Source organism: Crocodylus siamensis, chromosome 1 (genome assembly GCF_052110815.1).
Source record: "Crocodylus siamensis isolate JL-2025a chromosome 1, ASM5211081v1, whole genome shotgun sequence".
Classification (NCBI taxonomy): Eukaryota; Metazoa; Chordata; order Crocodylia; family Crocodylidae; genus Crocodylus; species Crocodylus siamensis.
In genome coordinates this window covers 145,765,516-145,790,112 of record NC_143395.1, presented here as the reverse complement: position 1 = coordinate 145,790,112, position 24,597 = coordinate 145,765,516, and the positions used below count along the sequence as shown (strand labels likewise).

At 40.7% G+C, this 24,597-nt stretch overlaps 1 protein-coding gene across 3 annotated transcripts in view; it reads left to right on the top strand.

The window, feature by feature from the left end:
- The window catches only part of RGS7 (regulator of G protein signaling 7), a 500,495-nt gene that overhangs the window by 336,733 nt on the left and 139,165 nt on the right, over positions 1-24,597 (top strand). For all 3 annotated transcript variants that reach the window (XM_090031504.1, XM_090031503.1, XM_090031505.1), the window contains exon 5: positions 22,680-22,786. In XM_090031504.1, coding sequence (XP_089887630.1) covers positions 22,680-22,786 — 107 coding nt within the window. The remainder of the gene's footprint in view (positions 1-22,679; positions 22,787-24,597) is intronic.

Below are 24,597 nucleotides of genomic sequence, written 5' to 3'. Positions count from 1 at the left end.
TTTGTTTCTGAAGTACTTCCAGTTGCAGTAGTTATGGTTTAGTACCTGTATTACCAGGTACTAACTCAATGTATAGTAACTAGAGCTACTGTGTAGTACTGCTGGCATACACCTTTTAAATGACACTAATGTACGGTAGACTAATCATAGAATCATAGAAATGAAGGGGTGGAAGGGACTTGGTAAGATCATTGAGTCTAACCCCCCTGCTAAGGGCAGGAATACTGCCAAGATCAAATGATCCCAGTCAAGTGTCTGCCCTCTTGAAGACTTCCAAGGTTGAAGACTGTACCACTTCCTTGGAGAGTCTATTCTAGATTCAGGTCACCCTAACTGTAAAGAAGTTCTTCCTTACGTCCAACTTGAAACCATCCTCTAACCGCTTATAGCCATGGCTCCTTGTTCTCCCCTGGAGTACCCAAGGGAATAGGTTTTTCCCCCAGCGCTCAATATTTACCCCTTACATACTTATAGAGGGCCACCAAGTCCTCCCTCAGTTTTCTCTTCCCCTGGCTGAACAGTCCTGGATCCCTTAGTCTTTCCTTATAAGGAGGTTTGTCCTCCAGGCCCTTAATCATTCTTGCAGCCCTTCTCTGGACCCTTTCAAGATTCTCTACATCTTTTTTGAAGTGTGACGCCCAGAACTGAACACTGTACTCCAGCTGGGGTCTCACCAACATTGAGTAGAGAGGAAGTATCACTTCCTTAGCCTTGCTCATGACACATTGGCTAATGCACCCCAGTATGCTATTAGCTCTGTTGACTACAGAATCACACTGGTGGCTCATGTTCATCTTGTGATCAAGGTCCCTTTCAGCCATCATGTTGGCCAGCATATCTAACCTATACTCATGTTGCAGGCTACTTCTCCCCAGATGAAGCACTCTGCATTTATTCTTATTGAACTGCATCTGGTTCCAGTCCACCCACCTTTCCAGCTTGTCCAGGTCTGCTTGCATCCAAATCCTATCCCCTAACATGACCACTTTCCCCCATAACTTAGTATCATCTGCAAACTTGGCCAGTGTGCTTTCCACATCCTCATCTAAATCATTGATAAAGTTGTTGAACAGTATGGGGCCAAGAACCAAACCCTGCAGGATACCACTGGCCACCGCCTGCCAAAATGATACAGACCCATTCACTAACACTCTCTGGTTTCAACCCCTTAGCCAGTTCCCAACCCATCTGACTATGGACTCTGCCAGCCCACAATTCCTCAGGTTTTTTTAATAAGAGCATCATGGGAGACCATACTGAAGGCCTTTTGAAAATCTAAGTACACGATATCACTCATATCTCCCACATCTGAGCAGGTGGTTACTTGCTCATAGAAGGAGACAAGGTTGATCAGACATGACCTGCCTGCAGTGAAACTATGTTGGGTATTCTTCAGCATCACGTCTTTTGCCAGTCTCTCACAAATGGACTTCTTGATACTTTTTTCAAAATTTTACCTAGTATCAAAGTCACACTGACAGGCGTGTAGTTTCCTGGACCCTCCCTCCTGCTCTTCTTAGAGATCGGCACCACATTTGCTCTTTTCCATTCTTCCAGGATCTCTCTCAAGCACCATGAGTCTTCAAATACCTTCTGGGCATTCATTAGCATATTACCCCGTTTGACATACTAATGCTCATGAGTGCTGTGATGCTAGGGTGCATGGAGTGTCCCACAGAAGCATGGGGGTGTGGTGGGGTAGGAGGGGATCACCAGTGTGCTTGGCAGCAGACCTGGAAGTGGAGCAGAAGTACTTCCGGTCCACTTCTGGGTCTGCTGGGGAGTGTGCTGGGGGGGTTACCCAGAGCTCCCCCAGCTCGGTGACTGGTGCCTCCCGGGTCTGGGGGGGGTGCACCTGGCATCCTCCCATAGCCAATTGCTGAGCTGGGAAGGCATGGGGGGTGCCCCCAGCATGCTCTCCAGCAGACTCGGAAGTGGACCGGAAGTACTTCTGGGTTTGCCATCAAGCATGCCGGGGCCCACCTTGTGCTCCTGTGAGCAGCATTCATGAGCCATGCCTGCTACCTCAAGGTACATAGAAAAAACTTTAAAGCTGTGTTGATGTTCAAATCTGAATCTTCAGATTTGGATTTGGCCAAATCAAATCAGAAACAGTGATCCGAATCAACGAACCAAATCACTGTCCCTGATTCAGGCCGAATCTGAATCCAAATCAAATAGGGTCTGCTTATAGGGCCCCTAATAATTAGTCTGCTGTACATTTAGCATCTTGTGTAGACATGCCCACAGAGTCCATAAAATCAACCAAATTCATAAATTTTAAATAGACAGATTTTCCAACTGATCTCAGGTGTTTACATTAAGCATGTCTAAATGGAATTCTTTATCCCTTGCTGAAATAATAGGCTGTTATTTTTCCATGCTGTCTGTAAACAGGTTGTGTTTACTTGCCCCAGGGACATTTACATCCCAACAGCAGGGAACATGTTTCCAATATCTATGCTCTGTGAAGCCTATTAAAGTTTGAAAATCTCTTTAGGATTTGTTTGTATGTTTGCATGATAGATAGTGAAAGACTTTAAAGACCATTATCAATATAAGAAGATGTGTAATAAAGCATGTATATACTGGATAAGTAACATTATTTATATATGTCCCTCCAGCATACAGCATGTTGCTATTTCTCATATTAATAATTTATGGGAAAAAAATTGTAATTAAAGTATTAAAGTATGTAACTATTTAATTTTCAAAAGGTCATCTTGATTGCAGCAATGGATCAAGAATTCAAAGATTGTGCCTTAGACTTATAGTATGATTGGCTGAATAGCAGAAAGGATGAAACTGTTTTACTCTTTCCTTCTACTGCTAAAATAGAGTGGTTGGAAATTTTCCTGGTGTCATGTCTGTGGCTTGTGTGTTTTCTTTTTATCTATACCAAACTTGTTTGCAAGGTAGCTTCAGTTTCTAAGCAGGAAATTCCTGCAACCAAGGGAGCTGCAAAAATTCTAGAAAAAAAATTCTTATGTAATTTTTTGAAGAATTTAAGTAAAAATAATTATCAATAAAGCTATCCAAAATATTTGAACAGGATATCTATTTTGAAAAGAACCATTTTGAAATTAAAGGATTAATCATTTGAAGTGAAGTTAACCAAAATAATGGAGCATTATGAAAACTAACAATGTAATTTTTGTTATCAGTTTTGTTTCTTTTTCCTTGTTTTTGGTTAAAGAGGATATTAAAATATAAGTACAAAAATATTTGAAAAAATGCAAAAAAGCTTGTAAGTTGATTCATTCTGCACCCTGTCAAATGGGTGTATTTCCCCCCTCCAACTGTAAAAAAACATTATTCAACCAATTCTCAAACATTTTTATAAAAAGAATGATTATATGAAATATTTCTTGCATAGAAATTGAGCTAAAAAACATTTATTTGGGAATACAGCCAAAAAATGAAAGAGATAGGAAGAGTAATTAAAGAGATTATATATTAACCCAGATAAGGAAAGTATAAGGCAGATACAAGGAAAGGAATAAACCTTAGGAGATATATTTCCCCTAAGGTACTGGAAGTAATACTAGGAAACACAGGAAGAGATCAGTCTTCAATCAGAAGGCATGAGAACTGAGCTGGTTTCTGCTAACACTATTGCTAGTTGAAAATTTAGCTCTTAGAGAGCTGGAAACTGCCTTCTGCAGAAAGAAAATACCATTTTTGATGAAGATGGAATTTCTGGTTAAAATAAGGTAAACACAAGAATGGGGAAAGAGATCCAAATCTTGGGATGTGGAAGATCAAGGTTAAAGAAGAACAGTTTACATAACTGATCTTTCAGGCTTCTTATAGGGTTGGAAAGACTCTCAAGGATCATCTGGTCCAAACCTCTGCATGAATGTTGAAATACTTCATAACATGACATTTTGAGTGCTTTCTTTAATTTTCAAATGTGCGCGTGTATTTTTTTTTTAACTACGTTGTTTGCTGAATAAAGTATTCTTTTTTTGGGGTGAATAAACTATTCATCTTATTAATTTTACACATCTAGATACTTATGTCCTCAAACCAAAAAATGCCAGGTTTAGGGAATGGGCAGGGAGCTTTGGGAGAATGGATTGGACTGCTTTGAGAGGAGCAGCAGCAGCTGCTGTTGTTTTCTGCCTCTTCCCCAAACAAGGAACCACCCATGAGTGATAGGGATGGGAACCAGGCCCAGGCCCAGAGAGGTTCTGGAGGGCATCTGGGTAGCGATGGTAGTGATTTCAAAGCTAGTGGAGCCAGAAAACAGTCTTGGGAAGAGTCTCCCTGAACCCACTTCCCCATCCCTTGGCTTCACATCACCACCCAGCAATTTAAAACCCAGCAGCTATGGGAAGCAGACACAGGGTGGCTTTCCTTACCCCTGCTTCCAGCCCCGTGAACTTTAAATGTCATGAGTGCCACCCAGGTGGTGGCAGGGTACAGTTAAAAACCCACACAGCTGGGACCTAGAGCATGGGAAGCTATCCCTGGACAGTGGGGCAACACTCCCCACGCTTCCCCTGGTCTGAGGAGTGGGCTTTGGGTTATACCCCACTGCTCTACTCCCCTCATCTATAAGAAGGGGCATGGAGTAGCAGGGAATGGTTTCCAACCTATTCCCAAAACCTGTTTTTTCCTGGTGTGGTGAACAGTGGGAAGTCTTTTCCCACTGCTCCACTCCTGCCCTTGTCTAGGGAAGGTGTGAGGAGCAAGGAGAAGGGAGGAGTTGCAGGCTGAATGCTTGAACTGTTCCAACTCCTGGAAACATTTCTAGCCTATTCAGGATCTTAGTCAGATATCTCTAAGGTGCCATCCTGTCCTGCATTCTGGCTGTCTTCAGATTAATGCAGCTAAATACCTCTGCTTAAATATAAGGGAAGTGCTGTCAAGGGAAGAGAATTAAAGACAACAAAGTTTATTGAAAAAATAGTGTTACTCTTGTATTAGGGTTGCAATAGCACCTCAAGGAATACAACAAAATAATCCTCCTCTTACTGTGATGTTCTCTAGTAACATTAATTACCTGTGGTAAAGATACTTATTAATTTTGTTTTGCTTCCATGACTGTTTCATAACATGTATTATTTATGTTATTAATTTCAGAAATTTGTCTGGGTTTCAGTTGCCGTTAAGTTATTGTATGGACAATCCTCTGCATTCTATTTAAAATTACTTTTTACAGCTCAGCAAACGTCTCAGCCCAGTGACATCTATTAAAATTTTCCTTAGTAAGTGGCAAGGAATGCTGAATGCTTTCAGTCCTTTCCAGTCCTTTGCTAGCAGCAGAGTAGAACTTCTGTGGCATTTGGGAATTAATTAAGCAGCAATCAGTTAAATGTTTAAACCTTTAAAACTTACATAGTGTCCATACTGCCTTCTGAGAGCCAAAGATAATTTTTGTTTGTCTTGTTTGTTTTTTTTCTAAATTGTTGACTAGATACCATTAACTTTGCTTAAGCTAGCCTTTGAATTGTTGTACAAGTTGTGGTATACCGTCAGTTAAATGATGCTTTTTAAATCTATATTTGCAAATTTTTAAGAAATCAATGAGCCTGAGATAAATAAATATAAAGGGAAAAAATCTAAGTTTACAGCCAAATGGCAGTTTAAAGTTTTGGATGACTTCATTAGTGCATACTGCCAGGTACTTCTGTGCAATATGGAAACTTAATATGGAGCTCATTAAATCAGTGAAAGTTTTTTTTTTTTCATTGCATTTGGATGATCTTGGGGTATGTGATTTCATTTAAGCCTTCTAAAATCTTTCTATCATTAATGGAATTCTGAATTTCACTTTGAGCTTCTGAAAGCTAATCTGGAAACTCTGAAAGCAAGAGGGCCAAAGTCAGTGACAGTGTCACATCAGTATCACACATTGAAAATTGAGTTCATTTGCTCAGAAGGTTTTCAAAGTTTAACAGACATTTTGCAGACTTGAACTGAATTTTGAGTGAAAATCTAAAGTAGGAATGCTTGCAGCTTGATTTTCTTTGAAAGTGCTCCACACAATTCTACTAATGAAGCTAGTGGCTTCCCAACCATTGATTGTATTAGACCAAACAGCTAAGAGTCACAGCAGTGTATGAAACTGTGCATTTTGAGATGTACTCAAACTACAAAAAAAATTTAAAAAGGAACACATCTGAGAAACCAAAAGATGTATGCATTCTCTAGTCAGTTGAGGAATGCATGGCTGGTGAAAAAAAAACACTTAAAATTAACCCTTTTGTATTTTTTGAGGGGCAGCATTTTATTTTTATTTTTTTTGGAAGTTCCTTTTGTTAAGAAGAACCTGCTGAAATATTGGTTTTCAACATATTTTCCCTTTTGCCACTTCCTCCTTTTTCATGTCTTTGTGACAATATTTAATAGAATTTGCAGAGTTAAAATTGGAATCCAACAAGCCATGCACTGAGTACTTTTGTTATGACCTCAAACTTCCAGTCTCTGAGGTTGCCAATAATACACCTTAGCACCGATCTCACCTCAGCCCCCACTTCCTCCTCTTAATCAATTTTATCAGTATTTCTTCCCCTGGCATGTTATCCACAAGCAGAAAATATGTTGACCAGTATTTCAGACAAGGAGGATGCAGATATTATATGCAGAAGTCAGGACTTAATTAGCTATGCGTCCAATTTCACTGAGGCAACGGAGGAAAGACTTCCTGGATTCTTCCTTTGGGACTAGTTATGTCCTCTGTTTCTTTGCTCACTATGGTTATAATGGAGAGAATACTTCCTTCTCCCAACCATTGCTTATTTTGCTTAGTTAAATTGTACCTTCTTTGGGGCAGAAGCAGTCATGTATCCTTTGCTTATATGGTCTCTAGCATGGTTGGGGAATCTAAAAGCATGCAGAGATGAATTATTTACCTTAGGGTAAGAAGCAAGAAGATTTGCCACACATTAATTGCTCCACAGTAACTGTTCAAAGCTTTCGTATAATATAAACTTTCAGATTTGTAGATGGAAGCACAATTTTATAATTTTTGTTCAATGCTAGTAACTTTAATTAAAACCCAGATGTACAACTGGGGACTTCATTGGTTTTCTGCCTCTGTGATTCCTCAGAGCACTATGCAGGAATGGCATTCACAGGTGGGTAGCAGAGAGATTATAGGTTTGGACAAGTTAATTCAGAGAGGGCAATTTCATCTTGCCCATGTCTGCTGCAAGGTATTTGTAAATCACTAAACAAAAACAAAATATTTGGCATCTATCTGTGAAGGCTGATAAACAGTTCATCCTGCATCTATGCAGGCAGTTCAACTAGATGACTCTTGGGTTACCTTCCAACCCTATGATTCTGTGTTTCTATAACTATAAAATTGAATTATGTTTTATGACTGCAATAGAAAGCAGGCCTTCTGCCACTTACTGGATATACAGAATTTATAGAAAAACATCATTTTCCCTACTTGATAGATAGGGACTGTGGCAAGTTAGGCAAGTTGCTTAGGGCGTTCATTAGGTATAGGATACTTGCTGTTTCCTCTTGGTGAAATTACTAATTACATGCCCACTAATTTTGAGGTGTTGCCATCTTTCCCCCTCCTTTTGCAGTTTTCCCTTTATTCTGTCTCCGTTCCTTGAATTTCACCCAAGGAAAGATCCCTTGGCTCTTCTGGTCTACTTATGGGTTGTTGAGAGACAAATAAATAAGATCTTTGTGCAGCTGATTTGCTGGTCACAAAGTTAGGAGAAGCCCAGGGGTCATTTTAGTGAGGGATTCACTTGCCATCCTACACACTACTGGTATACTTCATCAATAGAACAAGAGTCTCTTAATTATTCCCTCTCCTCTTCTCACTTCTCTGATATGTATCATACCCTTCTCCAATTTCTGCTAGTGTTTTCATCATTGTTCCCTGCATGGGTGGATCCAGGATTTTGTGAAGGTGGGTGCAGGAGCAGCCAGCAGCACTGGCGGGGGGGGCGGGGGGGGGCGGTGTAGAGTTGCACTCCTGCTCCCAACTCCACAGCCATAGTTTTGTGAAGTTAGCCAGTGTTATCTCACAATCAATAGAAAGCAGGACCCTAACTTGCTCAGATGGGGCACCCAGGAATCAAAACACCTAGAAGTAGGGACTGTTTCTGACATTTTTTACTTAGTGGCTGCCCACTGCAAGTTACTACCTGTGCACTTAATGAACAGAAGCGTTATAAACACTGCAGAACTGTACAGTTGCAATATGTATTTCTAATGAGTGTGTTCAACATTAGGCACGTAATGTACATACAACAAACTCCAAACAAATAGCACTGTGCATTATTGATAATGTGATGAAAGAACGAAATGAGGTGGCATTCCTATGCCAAATTCTTTCAGATAAATAATAAAAGTATAAGAATGAAAAGATTCATGTAACCCTTCTTCAAAGCACTGGTTGGCAGCAACAAGGGCTGGGTTCAAATTTTGGGGTACTGAATAAGTTTTCACTGGGCACAGCTACACAAGATGCTATGGCACCACAACAACACACTAGGGACCACAACGTCCATTGGCAAAAACCGTGACACCACTGTTACGTCATCGTAACAATGCGCTCTCTCATAATACCAGGTTGCTATAGCAACGTAGCGGCCAAAATAGCTGTGCGCAGCCTGCATGATGCAGTACAGGTTGTTACTGCACCATCTTTTAATACTTCCAAGTGGAAGCCTTAAATGACAGCATAGTAACAAAGGCACCATATGGCCACCTGTAGATATGCCCACTGTAGCGCAAAACCCCACCCAGAAATCTGGGATCACTAAATTGAATGGGGTGCCCCTCATAAACAACCCCCCTCCTCGCAAACAGTGAATGCAATTCAAAACACTATGAACTACAAACTATAGTTTATAATTTGCACCCTTCGGGGGAAACTTCACCCATGCCAGGGAGTCTAGGACTTGGGAGCTCCATAGGGTTAGTTCTAGGGGTCTGTACTCCTATACTTGCCACTAGGCAACAGGCTGGACAGGGAGCCCACACTAGAGAGGGAGGGACCTTTGGGGTTCACTGCACATTGGGGAGCTGCTAGTGAGCGTCAGTCCTTCTGCAGTGAAAGGGGCCCCTTGTTGGTCTTGGGTCCTTGTTGGTCCTGGGAAACTGTAGGGTGCTGATCTCCACTTCCAGGCAGTGGCTGTGCAGGGATATCTGGGGCTTCAGTCAGTATACTGCACCCCCAAATTTCCTAGTTCAAGCCCCACAGCTCTGCTGGGGCAGAAAAGCTGAAAAAGAAACTCAGAGGGCCATGCCTATCTGCACCAGGGCCTGAACTACAGAGCAACAAAAGAGCCAGGCTCCAACCCTGGACAAAAACTGCCAGGCTCCAGTCCTGGTCAGTCTGCTGCAGGGATTAATTCTCCCTCCTGCCATTCTTCCTAGCTTGCATTCAGTCCTGCAGCCCTGCAGCTCCCCTTCTGTCCAGCTGAAAGATTCCTATGTACCTTAGCTTGACATTACCCCTGGCACCCTAGCTAGGGTTTGACATGCTTCCAGCCTCTCTCTTAACTGGTTAATTTAAACAAGAGCACTGCACAGTCTATCCAATCAGGCTAGGGATCTGATTTTCATACTGTATGTGACACATATCAGGAGGCTTCCTGGTCTCAGCATACAGTGGGGGGTTCCTAAAACAAAGAGCCACAGATATCGGGACACCTCAGGGGGCTTTCCTGCCTACCTGCCCAGACAGCATGCTTCTCCTCAGATCAACAAGCAGAGGGGATGAGACAAGATACAACAAATACAGAAAACATGATCATATACAGCAAAGCAGACGCATATTAAACATGCTCATATTCAAACTAAAACAATATACACATCACCATAAAACCAAAACACACTTTTCAGTACAAGCAAGATACCCAGCAACATGAAACTAGAACACACTTTGCAGTGCAAAATTGCTTGTACATTTTTTGTGTGTTAAACTCAGAAAATGAGAACTTGTAGTCACTTTTGTTTTAGAAACTTCAGGCTTTTCTTTTAAAGTTTTATACTTAACTCATGCAAATTTTCTAGCAGAATAACTGTTTTAAGAACATGGAAGTGAGAGGGTGATATAGTTCTGCAAGAGAAACTAGCAAAAATATTAATGATGTAATAAAAATAAATACATGGGCAGCCATTTAGAAAATACCAATTGTAAATTATTTGTCTAGTTTAAAGTATATGTTAATGAAAGATTGCTAAGCACATGCTGCAAGCTAGTCACTGCAAACGAAAAGCTTACTTTTAGAAAATATAGATCAAGGAGAATCCATCTAGTATTAGTTTTTAACTACCATAGCAAGCATAACAAATGGAGTCACACTGAAATGAATGACATATTTATACTCCTGATCATATTTAGAATATGGCCCATTATGTTTGAGGTATCATTAGGAAAGAGCAATTATACAATGTATACATTAGTTCAACTTTAATACCAAGAGACACTCCAAACCCTCACTTCCAGTGCCCTGACGAAGATTTTAAGGAAAAAATCAGACAAAAAGAAAAACCAGTCAACAGCATAACAGAACTCATGTACAATCACCACCACCACAACAAATTAAATAGCCAGTAATTACATATGAACATACGCTCCTACACAATGAATTACTGTTGAGTACTAGCAAAGAATTAGACTTTATATCCTGGAGGTCAATAGGCTTCACCTATTTTGGACAAATATGGGGAATAATTCCTAGAATACAGCTAAAATTAATCAAGCTGGCAATATGGCTATAGAAGCTAAATTTCAGGTGTCCAGGTCTGAAAAATGGAATAAACTTTTAATCCCTAATTCCTTAGGCTAGATTTACCACCGGTGCTACCAACGGTATTGAAGTCAAAGAGGAGATCTCTATTAACAAGGATACATGCTTCCTGTCTAGTGTGTCCTCTTTTAGCACAGGATTCTCTAGAAGTGAGAGCTCCCGTATTACTTGAGAAGGAATAAAATTTGACCTTTTGTAAGCACAAGTTGCTAGGCATTATCCAAACCTCTTTTCTATATTGAAAAAAGGTCTGAGATTGAGTTGAGAGAGCCAATGATTTAGTTTGTGGTTTTATTTTGTTTTCTTAACCAGTTCCCCAGTTCTTCATATTCAGGCAGTACTTTCTCTAAAGCACCTAGAGGGTTCAAAGGATTTTGGAACAACAGTGAGGGAGTGGACTCCCTTTTTTCTTTCCCTATGTCCATACTGTATTACTACCACGGGACAAATGGGCTTTCCATGAACTGCCCCTTCTGCAACTTTTGACACAACCTGAGGTTTCTGTGATGCATATATTGGCTTTGCTATAACAATCTTGGCTAGTTAATGCATCTGTCAGAAAATCAAAAAGAATTTCCTTAGTTTTTGATCATAAAAAGTGTCTATGGGTGATAATGCCAAATCTCTGCCACTTCGTATGTAGATCTTCCATTGTAGAGGAAGTGGAAAACTGACATTGAGAAGAGAATTACGAATAAAATAATAATGTTATTCAGTTTGTAAAAGTTGTGAAATGCAACTTTGAAAAATTCCCATGAAAAATTATCATCATGTTTCTTATTCTGATGATGACAGTAAATTTACCTACCAATCTGGGAAAAACTAAATATGCACACACTCATGTATCTGACCAAAGTGGATGGGACAGTAGGATCCCTGGCACGTGTTACTCCTAAGACATGGTTAACCATTTAATCGTACCTTAAAGAGTAACACAGCCACATGTTCATAGAATTAATTGTGCAATAAAACAGGGAATAAATCACAAAGTTATTATTACACAAAATATATGTAGTAACTTTGTGGCTGGCTCCTGTTACACCTTAAATTGCATGTGCCAGGCTGATCTGCTCTGATGCACGCCTGAGGCTGGAACTGGCTGTCAGCTGATCAGGGCTCCCAGCTTCAGGAGTGCATTGGAGTCAAGGGCTCCAATGTGCCTGCAAGGCTGAGAGTGCCAATCAGCTGACTGATTTGCTACTTGCTAGTACAGGGAGAGCCTGAAATCATGATCTTGGGCTTCCCCTGCACCAGTAGTAGAGCACAATTGGGATCTGCTCCTTGATTCCACAACACGCCTCCTTGCCATACACGCATAGCTTGGCACAGGGCATGATTGCTTGGATCATAGATCAGCTCCCATCACACTTTTAACTGAATGTCTGCCAGGGGCCCCGAACTCTGCAAAGTAAATATATATTGTTGGATGTATGTAAGTTCAGCAGCTGCTCTAATAGAGCCATCTCTAATAAGCAGGTATACTTGCAAGCTGTAGGTCATGATTTTAGTTGCAATGTTTTTTGCTCAAGCTGGACACTTTCTGTATAAAAGGAATGAAACTTTTTTATTTCAGTTCGTAGTTTGTAATTGATATGAAAGTTGCTTTAAGGTAGATTAAAAGAAAAAAATGTTTTTCTTTTACTAGAGCAGTTAGAATAGAGGAGGTAACAATAATTCTAGCAATTGCTGCTTGTTCTTTGTATTTTCTAACTTTCCTGGTCACAGGTGTGGGCATGACAAATTAATGATCAATGTAGTAGGAACTGATATTAAGTGAGCTCAGAAATGAAAAATGTTCAGGAATTCATTTTAGGCAAAAATAAATATAGCTGAGCTTTGGTACTAATGTCCTCACTTAACATTAAAAAGCCCTTTCTTTGACAACTCTCGCATGCACAAAACTATTTTCTGTAGGCCAGGCTTTCCTTACTTAGACATCTTGCACATTGGATGCAGTTCATTGTATTGCCATAACAAAATCTTCGTGGCTGGTAGATTCAGACAATGAATAGATTCCTTTGGTCATGTCCATGCTTACTCCCACAGAGCCCAGGTAGTGGTTAGTAGCTGGCCTTCGAATCCAGTGTGTATGGAGCCCTGTTTTAAGTAGAAATTATTCAAAGCCAATATCTGCCCTTTTCATGGGGTTTTAGTGCTACCATCTCCATCCTCCAGAAGTAAAAAAATATGGGAGTTTGCCTATGCAGTGATCAGGCTTGGTCAATATATTTTTTTTTCTCCTTATGGAGTCAGAGGACGCCTATACATGTGCATCAAGGCTGCCCTGACATGCTGTAATGGGAGCAGACTCCAGTCTGGAGTGTGGTAATTACCATGCTCCAGCAGACTCCAGTGTCATGTGTATCAACATCCCCACACTGAAAAATGGTAGTAGGGGTACTTTAACAAAACCTTGTTTGATAAGTGTTTGTTAAAGTACCCCTGCTGTGCTTTTCATTGTGGCAACACTGGTACATATGATGCTCTCAGTGTTTTAATTAGAGTGGTTCTTGGAGCCACTCTAATTAAAGCATTCCCCACCCCATCCTGCTTCCCAAACCATGTGTATAAATGCCCTAGAAGACTAGGGCTACAATGTGTGTGAATAACATGTGGACCTTAAAGTTTCTTCATTTGGGTGTTTTTTTTCTCTTTTGTCTCTGCTGTCAAAACAATGTGTATTGCTTCTGACATGAAAAACATGAGCTCCCTTTCTAAAAGAACTACCTATCTTGTTTTGACTTTAATGGATGTTGCTAGGGGAATGCTCCCAAATGATACGGTGCATAAGACTCCTAGCCAGCCAGACATGTTCCTAACAATAAAAGCACATAAGTAACATAAGAATCTGGGTCTCAGAGCACAAGGATGCACTTTTGTATGAAGGGTTAGAGACCAGTCTCAGCTCACAGGCATCATTTTATCATAAGAAACAGTGCCAGCATTATGATTTGCAAAGTACCGAGGTGATAGCAATGCTTTGTGGCAGTGAAGAGCAGAAAAGTAAAGTGGGGGGGACCATACCATAGAATTATTTTTTCTTCATTATTTTAAAACCAGTATAACTGAAGGAACTCCAAACATCTTGTGTAGCTAAGTTTTTTGTTACAGTAGCTAAGACAAAAATTAACCATAAGTCAGAGGCAGAAATAGAGAAATGTTTCTTGAAAGATTTGCTCCAGATTTACAAGATAGGAATTCTTTCAAAATGTAGCCAAAGGTATGGTCTTGGTTTTTCATTTGCTTCTGGTCTGTGCCAAAAGTCAAAGAAAAGCTTAAAAGCTCATGGTTCATTCTGCTGATGGACTTTATTTAGCTGTGTGGGTAAAGAGAACAACACAAGCACAAGCAGATTAATTAACAATCATTTTGCTGAGAAGTGGAATATTGCCCTACCATCTGCTGTGCCATTACTGGGAAAGTGATCTTGATAGAACATTCATTAAGCACTAGTCTTTTTTTAATACACTCTGTCACAGGAGTATGAGACGTTTTCCAGGCTTCAAGACAATGGAATCCTACTGCAGTCTCAGTGGAGGGATAGTGTATCCCAATTGTTGATGTTATATATATATGATTTAATCTTTAATCATGTAAAGTTATAATCTTTGTGCATAAATGGGATTTATCTCTCCTTTTATTATCGTAGCACTTTCATTGATGCTGCAACTAGTTGTCTTATGGTGTAGGAAAGTGCATAATATCAGCGAAGCAGATTATTTTCTCCCATGATAAAATATATGATTAGAGTGACTGAGAAAGGAATTATTCCTGTGTTTTCTCCATGCTTTCCAGTGGAATGAGATACCACTGTGGCCTTCAACCAAATATGTTTTCAGGGATCTGCCTGGATTCTGAGTCTCTTCAGTCATATAAGGATTTTAGCTTGGATGCTGTGTACTTCCATCTTGTCTTTGAAGTCTTGGTGCCCCATCACTACTTTTCCACATGAATGAAATCTCTCTGACCACATCTGCCTTTGGATCTCTCACTTTGGGGTAGTCTCATGGGAAGGGTATTGTTGCAATCTCTGTATTAATGGTGAGGAGGTGATGTTCCTTTTCTCTTGTGTCCCTTTCTAACAGGGAACTGTCCAGGCTGGGGATGTCAAATTTTTGCTCCGGCGTGCTGCTGCTTGCATCCTAGCGTTTATGGCAGTGATCCTCTATGCCACTAAAGGTTAAATTAGGCCTTCACAGGCCATATCTATCCCATAAGCCATAGATTACTGACCCTGATCCAGGCCATGCCCCTTTTCTTTTTGAGGCACGGTATTAGGGAGGGTTATGTCCTACAGATTGTTACATAATGTAGATGATGTAATGAAAAATACTTACAAGCTTTCCCTAGACATCATAACAATATTTTCTACTCTTCCAACCCATTATGCTAAGAGAAAGCTTGAAGAACTTTGATATAACTCAATATTTCCTGCTTCTTCCAAGGTCTTTACTATACGGTTAATAAATGATACAAAAATCAACAACGTTCATCCAGCATCAAATTTCCACTATGGAATAAAAGAGAACAAAGACGAAATCAATATCAGTGTTGGTGAGTTGTAGGTGCACAGTGATTATAGAGAAGCAGAGAAATGGCTGAATCTGGTGACTTAGGGTGTTTTTACATGTGCTCCAGGGTGGTGGTGGGGGGGGGGAAGGGACTTTAATTAGACAGGCTCCAAGAGCCATTCTAATTAATGCACCCACAGTGTCTCATGTATCAGTCTCCCTGCCCTTCAAAATGGTGGCAGGCATGTTTTTACTAAAACTTGTTGAACAAGCTTTATTAAAGCACTCCCGCTGCCACTTTGAGGCATGGAGATGCTGATACACTAGATGGGAAGGCTGCTAGAGCATACTAACTAGCGCACTTCAGCAGATTTGAATAATTGAGTCTGCTCCAATGTGCTATAATTACAACATGGCAGAGCAGCCTCCATGCACGTCTACAGGCACCCTGTTATATTCAAACAGCTTTGAGATGCAGATTACTTTTATACGAAAAGTCATATTGTTTCTAGGTGTTATCTGCAGTCCGCTGAAATATTCTTTCATTCTTAACCATTTTACAACAATTCTCTTTGTCTACCTTAGAATTTTTTATTTAAAATATAATAGGAAGTTGATCTACATCCTAAGCAAATATCATTCATGGTTCTGGGCTAGGATGACTTCAGACTACATCACTACACTAAAATGCATTGCTTTGTGGGGCTGCTGCTGGGAAAGGGAATTAGTGACTCAGAACTTCAGTGCCAGATCCTGCTTGCAAGTGTTGAATGCCAAGTCATCACCATTTATTTTGCTCCTGCCCCTATGTCATTTTACTGCCAGACTGAGCACAAGAAGGACAAGCAAGTTGAACTGCTGCAACTTAAAAGTAGTAAAATACAACCTACTTCCAAGTCTCACACTGGGGCCAAGGAAAAACTTGCATACATTCTCTGAGTCTGATTGCTCCTTCTGAGAAGGAAAAAAGAAACATACTGGGAAAGAAATTCAATATATGCTACTTCGTAAACTGAAGCTGTGAACTGCCTCCTTTCATCCTATCTCATCTATGGAATTTGTAATGGAAGCAGCACCTGGTGAGAGTGCTTTCAGACAAGACAGAAATTTCATTGAAGGAAGAAGTCTCTTTACACAAATGTTAAGGGCAGTCACATCAGTCTCCTTCTTTTCCTTTTTTGTGTCCTTGCATGACAGGGTATTTAGCAGAATTTGCTGATTCATTGGAATGACAGGGCTGCACCATGAACGCTTTTGCTATGGCCTCAAACTTGCAGCCTCTGGGCTGTCAACCATTCACCTTAGTGCCAATACCACCCTAGTCCTCGTCTGTTGCCTACACACCTATCATAAAACCTATTACCTGTAACCATAGCAGCCATCTTATATATGAAACATCTTTCTAATGCATAGCATATGGACTGGCAGCTAGTGGGATTAGCAGAAGCAATAAGAGTGTCATCATAGGTATGGTGATTGGAACGCAGGTCAGACAACAAGGAGAGAGAGAAAACTCACATTTCTGAAGCTGAATCAGAGGTCTACCTGGAATGCTTAAATGACTGAAGCAGGCATCTGTATGTACACTGCTCATATTCATCCTGTCAGACTAAGCTGCACATATAGCATCAAAGCCTGTTCACATATGTAAGCTCTGGAATTGATGTATATGTTTGGAACATGGGGGCTTGTGTTCATTAAGCAAAAAAATTAACAGCATAGTAAAATAAGCAGGGAATATATCCATAATGCACATCTGACCCAGAGACTAATTATTCACAGACAATGATTCATTCACAGCCAGATGCTTCTCTTTTATATCTTCTGAACTCCATTGAACTGTCTCTCTTGTTTTTTCTTGACATGCCCATGAGCATATCTAATCACTCCACAACAGTTCAAGATAACACTGAATGCATGTGGCCCAAACAATGACACCTTCATTATTGGAACTTTTTTGTTTAACACAGGATTGTTAAACATGTGGCCCTGTATGATCTGGCCCACGGTTCACTGGACCAACCCCTTGTGCCAGCCGTAGACCTGACTACTCAATGTGACACATGGATTGCACCCTGAACACAGCACATGGAGTTGATCTGTGGGGCAGGCTACATGCAGTGTCCCAGACTGATGACCTGTGCTGCCCACATCCTGTACACAGCAAGTCCCAGGATGAGCACATGCTGCAGGTGAAATGTGGGCTGGACCCAGTGCCATGGGTACTGCACAGCCAGTAGGTCCTGGTCTAGCCTGCAAACCAGCCCAGAAGCTCTCATTTGGCTGGCAGAGCCATATGAATTTGACACCCCCGGTTTAACATATTCTTACATATAGCGCCTTATACATTTGAAAGCATCGTTCTGTGACATGCTTGATGTTAGTGTTTGTATGAGTATACACTTATTCAATAATACCATGCACACTTTTCACTTTTTCTCTTAAACATGTAAATTTTCTCCTACCTATATATTTAGTGTCTGAGGGTTTTTTTTTTCAATCCAGGAAGAATCTGCAAGATAGCCTAATTAAAGGAATTTGTAAAGATATCTTTTGAGAAGAGTTCTTCAACTGATTTTTCCCCCCACTATACTTCCTAGCAGTTTCTGGTGCTCCTAATCTCCATCTGTCATTCTTGAAATGAAAAGTGCTTCTTGAAGACTAAGACCCTTGACTCTACCTGCACTGTTATCTAGGGAATAAGAATCTAGCTGAACTGAATTCCTTTATACGAGCATGTAAGATGCTTCTGCTGCCAGTGAGATTTTCCTTTTCAGGATCATGATCTTGCTTTCTGAGGTTAGCCATCCTTCCTCATTAGCTTTCTTGCTATATTCCCCTTTGAAACAAGCCTACCAAATATGGCTTTATATCAATATGTTGTCTTTTTTGGAGTCCTGTAACACATCAGCATTCTTATTTTGTATATAGAAAATAAATAACAAGGTGCATGCATATGTATATATGTTTTGTGTGTGCATATTTTGTATTGATGTGAAGAAATTCTTTTGCTGATGTGTAGGACTTATAGCATAATCTTTTTGATTATGATATTAATATTAGAGTGTATCAGAACTTTGAGCCAATGGTTCATCTGCCTAGAAGCATGTAATTTATTATTTATTTTCCCTCTTTGCAGTTGACCCAGGCATAGCCTTTTGTTGCTGGAGGAGATCTGAATAAAATTAAACAATCCAGTATCTTTTCTCATGTTTACAACTCTCTATATATTGAAGCAGTTGCTCTCCTCAGACCCAGAAAGAACTGAATCCTGCTTTCACTGAACCTTATGGAAAGACTCTCCTTCAAAAGTGACATGGTTTTGTTAGCACCAATATTTTTAGATCCAAATGGTATTTTTCTGAAGATAGCAGTATATTTTCCTTAGGTTCTCAGGGCTAGAAATGTTTTCTGAGCTAATAGGGATCTAAAATGTCTCATGTAAAATATGTCTCATGTAGTGCTTTGCAGAGGTGTTGGACTAATCTGCTTAGTTGTCTGGAAAAATGAAGAACAGGCATGAGCAAAACTTGCAACTGTGTTTTTAGGCTTATTTGGAAGGATTGTGCCTAAGGATGAGCAGATAGCTTACTCTGCACTGCTGCCCTAGACTTCTGTCCTGCTTTCTCTGTACTCACCCCTTTCTTAGGTTTTCTGGGTAGGATACACTTAGTAGTGCCTTATTCAGCTGTCTCCATTTCCTGGCTTCTCCTGTTTGCTCATGTCTTGCTCTGTCTTCACACAAATGCCTTTCATTCTGAAATTCCATCTGTCCAAGCTGTCCAAAAATGGTAGCTCTGATATACATTCTCAGATGATAGTTTTATCCCTGTGTTCACAGGATATATATATCATCCATGCATTTACAGGATATATATATGTGTGTGTGTGTACACATTTATATATATATATCCCAGCATATCTATCTATCTATCTATCTATCTAGATATCCCAGCACAACCACAGCTGGTTCAAGTCTCTTTCCCTTGTGTAACTGATGTTACTTTAAAATAAAGTTTTTTTGAGCTGATTAGCAGACACAACTAAGGTAGGTTTGAGTGTGGGCAAAATTTTCAAGGCTGAATATATGACTCTGAAAATCAGAGTAACTTCTGAAAATGTTAACACTATCTATGTCTTGCCCCTACAGAGAAAAGTACAGGTAATCCTGCAGGAGGCCACTGCAGGATAATTGTCCCATAGGACAAAGTTTCTGTTTAGCATTGATTAGCCAGAGTTTGCCTTAAGGATTTGTATTTATTCCTAGACTCATTCTTTCTTTTTCTCATCATTATTATTGTAGTTACTCTGAATGCTACTGTTGTTCACATAAATGTCCAGTCCATATAACCATACGCCTTTGGTGGAGAAACATGTTCTCACTCAGACCAAGTGATTTTGAGGAATTTCAGTGACTCCTGTTGATATACACAGATCTGATACCATAATCAAGCAGTGCTCTCTCCCTTTGTGTTGTAACTTTGGCCTGGCATCAGTCAGTGGGTTTTTCACCTTTCAGTAAGAGCAGAATCAAGTCAGTGAAAATTATTCACTTTCTCCTATATCAAAGGAAAGCAACTGCTGGCATCTATATTAGAATTATAAATGTGATAAAATATACTACAGTGTTTCATTGTACTGTATCAATGAAAAATATTTTTTTAAATAAATAAAATGCATCCCATTGTACCATACTGCCTGACCCTTCTCTTGTAAACCCAGTCACCTTTATCCATATTCCTTTAAAGAGATACTGGTGGATTTGCTACTTCATCTTTCCTCTCTCTCCACACTATATTGATTGAGGGTGCTGCTAGATCTGAGGTGACAGAGGGCATTTTAAATTAGTAGTAGGTCACTGCAAGAACCAGGGGAAGCTGAATTAAGAGGCCATCAATTTAAAAACAATTACCGTGCTTTTAAAAAAATCATTTATTAATCATGTAATTCATTGCCTCAAGATGTCTAGGCCCAGAACTTCTGGAATTTAAATGCTTTGAAGTTTATGTGAATAATGAGAATATGCATAGTGCTACTAGATGAAATAAGGTTCATCGTCAAGGTGCATTTTTAATGCATTTGTTGATGTCTACTTTTAAAGGCATGCTGAATACAGTGGGGCAATTATGATACTAGTAGAAAGGAAACTAATTTAAAAAGACAGAGGGAATAAGAAGCATTTGTTATGAAGTAGATCCATCTGGGGGTAGTGTTAGGTGTGCTCTTTGGGGAAACAGCCAGCCTTTTTTCTTTCTTCCTGTGTTCAAGAAAGGAGAAGGAGTTTGAGTTTCATTGGCTTCAGGTTAATTAACAACATCCCACTCACTCCCCTGAACAGTTTAAAATACCTATAATGAAAGCATTCTGGTGAGCAACAAGGGGAGTAGTCATGAATTAGGAAAAGACACAAACTAATCAGCCCTTTATTAAAGGATAGCAATGAATTTAAACACCGAGCTGTAGGTATTAACCTGTTTGAATGTTACTTGGCATTTCTGAAATGCTTTTCAAAGTGAAATTAGGTACATTATTGAAATTATGTACATTATTGAATTTGTACTTTAGAACATATTGCAAAAAGATTAAAGGGCAGAAACTGTTATGTATCTATAGGAGTGTTCAGTATACTTTGGCTTTGCATAAGTCTTGCAGGGAGGTGCTGGTGAAGAAATAGCTTAATCTTGTGGGAGAAGAAAACACTGCTAGAATGTCACTACTCTGGCAAGAGCACAATCTTAATCAAGACAGTACTGTTCCCACAGCAGCACAACTGCTCTGTTGTGAATAAAGTGAAACAGCTACAAAGACTGTCATTCATTTCTGGCAGTGAAAATTTCCTGGAAATTTCCACTTCTAGAAATCTTCCCAGGAGAGGGAGCGGTACAGGCATTTCATTCTGCAGTTTTTCCCTCTTCCTGGCTCCCCATGGCTTCCCAGACTGGGGTTGTCCTCCACTCCTCATGGGCCACAGGGGGAGTAGAACGGCAGGGTGACCGTAGACTGGGAGACATGGGGAGAATCGTCTCGCACCTCCATCCACTCCTGGTCTCCAGCAGCAGAGCAGGGCATAGGGAGGAGAAGGGCAATGCCCCCTGCCCATTCTCCTGACTGAAGACACCTTGGTCTGTAAAACTAGTGAAGAGCAGCAGGTGGCTGCTCCTCCACTGCTCCCAGTCTGGAGGGAGCAGCATGGCATTCTCCCCTGCCCATTTCCCACACTGGTCTGTTCCCGCTGTGAGCAATGAGTGGGGAGCAGCATATAGGTTGTCCTAGTCTTGTGAAGGAGGTGGGGACGGGGCAGCAGCAGGTCTGCTTTTCTGTGATCAAGACGAGTTGATCTGTGGGGAAATGCCTCCCTACATTCCCCAGACCTGGATCCCCTAGTCTGGGGAAGACACAGGGGAACCTGCTGCTTGTTGCCTCCCGATCGTAGAGGAGTTGAGCATGCAGGCGTTCATGCTGCTGACAGCAATCCTCTTGCAGGAGAGATCATCCAGGTGTCAATGGAGAAGATCTTTCTCCTGGAGGGGGCATATTTTCTCTGGGAGAAAGTTGAATGAACCCTGTACACCAGCAATTTTTACTGGGAGAGTGTTGATTCTCCTGGGAGAAACAAAATGTCTATACATGTCCAAAGCCAGTATTATGGGACTTCAGCCTCTGGGATTGAAATTTACATTGTAGCATAATGAAGGGAGTGGGGTGACCAAGGTACCAGACGGGGGGTGGGGGGGGTGGGGTGGAAATAGCAGTGAGTGCCAGAGTTGTAGTTGGGCAGCTACCTTTGCAGGGGCCAGCATGAGCTGCCACCGTGATGATTCCAGCAGCATGATCAGCTGCCGTTGTGACTACAGCTATTTTTGTGGCCCCCTTTCAAAGCTGGCACCCAGGACTGCTGCTCCAGTTGCTTCATTTCTTAGTTATACTACTGGAAGCTCCACTGCCAGACTAGCTACCACCATGCTGGTGCCAGCACAACCAGTAATCCTGTGCTGCCTGTGCACTGCTGCCACCCAGGGCACTTGGGCATCACGTTACACCTCTGGGCAGAGATATGAGAACATACACAACATCGTGCCATCTAGATTTGTTCTAAAAGGATTGGTTATGCTACACAGTGGCCAAACAGTGGCAGAATTTCTCAGCATAGCCAGTAAACCAACTAAGAGATTAACTGAGCCTAAAGGTAGCCAGCTGTTACGCAGAAAGGCAGTGGAAATGCTGTCAAATGGGAATGGAAAACAGACTTGTTTGGATCATTTCTATACTCCACAGGAAAAGCCATGCTTCTGTGTTCCAGGGGCCCTCACTTAGAGGTAGCTGATTCTTAAAAGAGACAAGAAAAACCATTGCAATAAAAATCCCTTGCTGTAAATTTAAACATAATATTTTTTGTTTGTTTGTTCTTTTCTTCCTCCCTATCAAACAGTGGAAGCTCTACATTTGGGGACATTAATGGCAGCACATGGCTATTTCTTTCCAATCTCAGATCACGTTCTAACACTAAAGGATGATGGCACCTTTTATCGGTTCCAAGTGAGTACACTTAATATGTTCTTAAGTTGGTTAAATGAAGGCTGATACTAACAATAAGTTATTTATTGTTATTATAGTTTCCCCTTTAAGTGCCAGTTTATTGTGTCAGTTCTTAGACCTGAAGTTTCTAAAATGGCTATGTTAAAATAATATATATTAAACAGAAAGATATTAAAGGCTATGATGACCTTTGTGAGTATATGCATGGAATGATAAAAGCATGGACACATTTCTGAAATAAAAAGCACTCCATTGTTTTGAAAAGTCTAATAGATAAAAACAAGTTACACTCCAAGACATAATTGACATTTACTGAAGTCCTTAAGTTTTGGTGTTTTTACACTAAATATTATCCTACTCTTAGGGCACTCCTCTGCAAAGATTTGTTGTAGTTCTTGTAAGTGGAAAGTAGTACAACATGGCTCCGTCAGAATTTAGGACTTCATAAGCCCTGAAGTGTAAAGAAATATTTACTCTTCCTGGAAGTGTATCCATTAGTGTCCAGCCAGTACATTTTCTTCTCATTTATTGCAAATGTTTCTATCTTGAATGATCAACATGGATCTGGGTTTTCCATTTCCCATGGAAAAATGTGGATTTTCTCCTTTAAAGGTAATACATAGTTTCATAGTTCATCTACATGTGTAATTAATGGATGTGTCTACATGTGCAATTACTGGAGCCTATTGCTCCAAAGTTTTTTGCTCCCAGGTGTGCCGTCCGGAGAAATTAGCTTTGGAGTTTGTTTATGCAGAGCATGTAGGGCCCAGTGGGAGCAGCCCCAGCTGGTAGGGGACCCTAGGGGTCAGCCTGCTTGCCCGGGGCTGCTCTGACTACATTCAACATGCTGCAGAGGGGTTAGCTAGGGAATGAGGGTACTTCAGTGTGGAGCTAGCCAGCAGGCAGCATGGAGCTAGCAGGCAGCCTCATGCCCCAGGCAGGCAGGCAGCACCTACACATGTGCTGCAATGGATGAAAAAATCTGCAACAGGGTAGAACTTGAATTTACAAGTCCTACCCTGCTGTGGAGTTTATTAATTTAGTGTGCCCTAATAGGGGCATGCATGCAGATGTGGAGACATTTACGAAGCAGTTAATTAGTCAACTGCACAGTAAGCATCTTGTGTAGACGTGCCCAATGAAAATAAATAAACTCCAGAGCTATGTGAGCCAGAGTAAGCTGTTCCTGGGTGCAGTATCTACACATGCTCCCAGACAGCAGCAATTTGAGCTGAAGCAGAGCAGGCCTGGGCTGGCAGGGAGTACAGGGGATCATCACTGGGCTGCAGGAGGGGGTGAAGGGTAGAAGAGAGCCTGGCAGGAGGTAGGAATCTGGACTCATCCGGCTGGGCTAACCAGGTGCAATTTACACCTGCCGTCACAGTCCACATTTGCATTTGATCACAGTTAATGACTCTGCCGGTACTATTTCCTTGACAGTACTATCTTACAGTGGAGTTAATTAGTTGACAGCAGCCTAATACTGGCACACATATAGACAGTGACATGTTACTGCAGAGCTAATTAGGCTATCCTACGGTAAAGTGTACATGTAAATACACCCACTGTGTATAAAAAAATGTAAAGATATTTCAGAACAGGTTAAAAGACCAGAGTTATTTTATATATCATTAACATATATTTTTCTGTTTAAGGTCTGTTTATCTATATCTATACTGATAGCTAAACATTTTGCATTCTATTACATTAATTATGGATTTGGTTCTTTACTGCTTCCTACAATGAATAGTGTACTAGTAGATTGATTCGCATATTGCCACTTGAGGAAAATATTATTGCGCATGCAATTA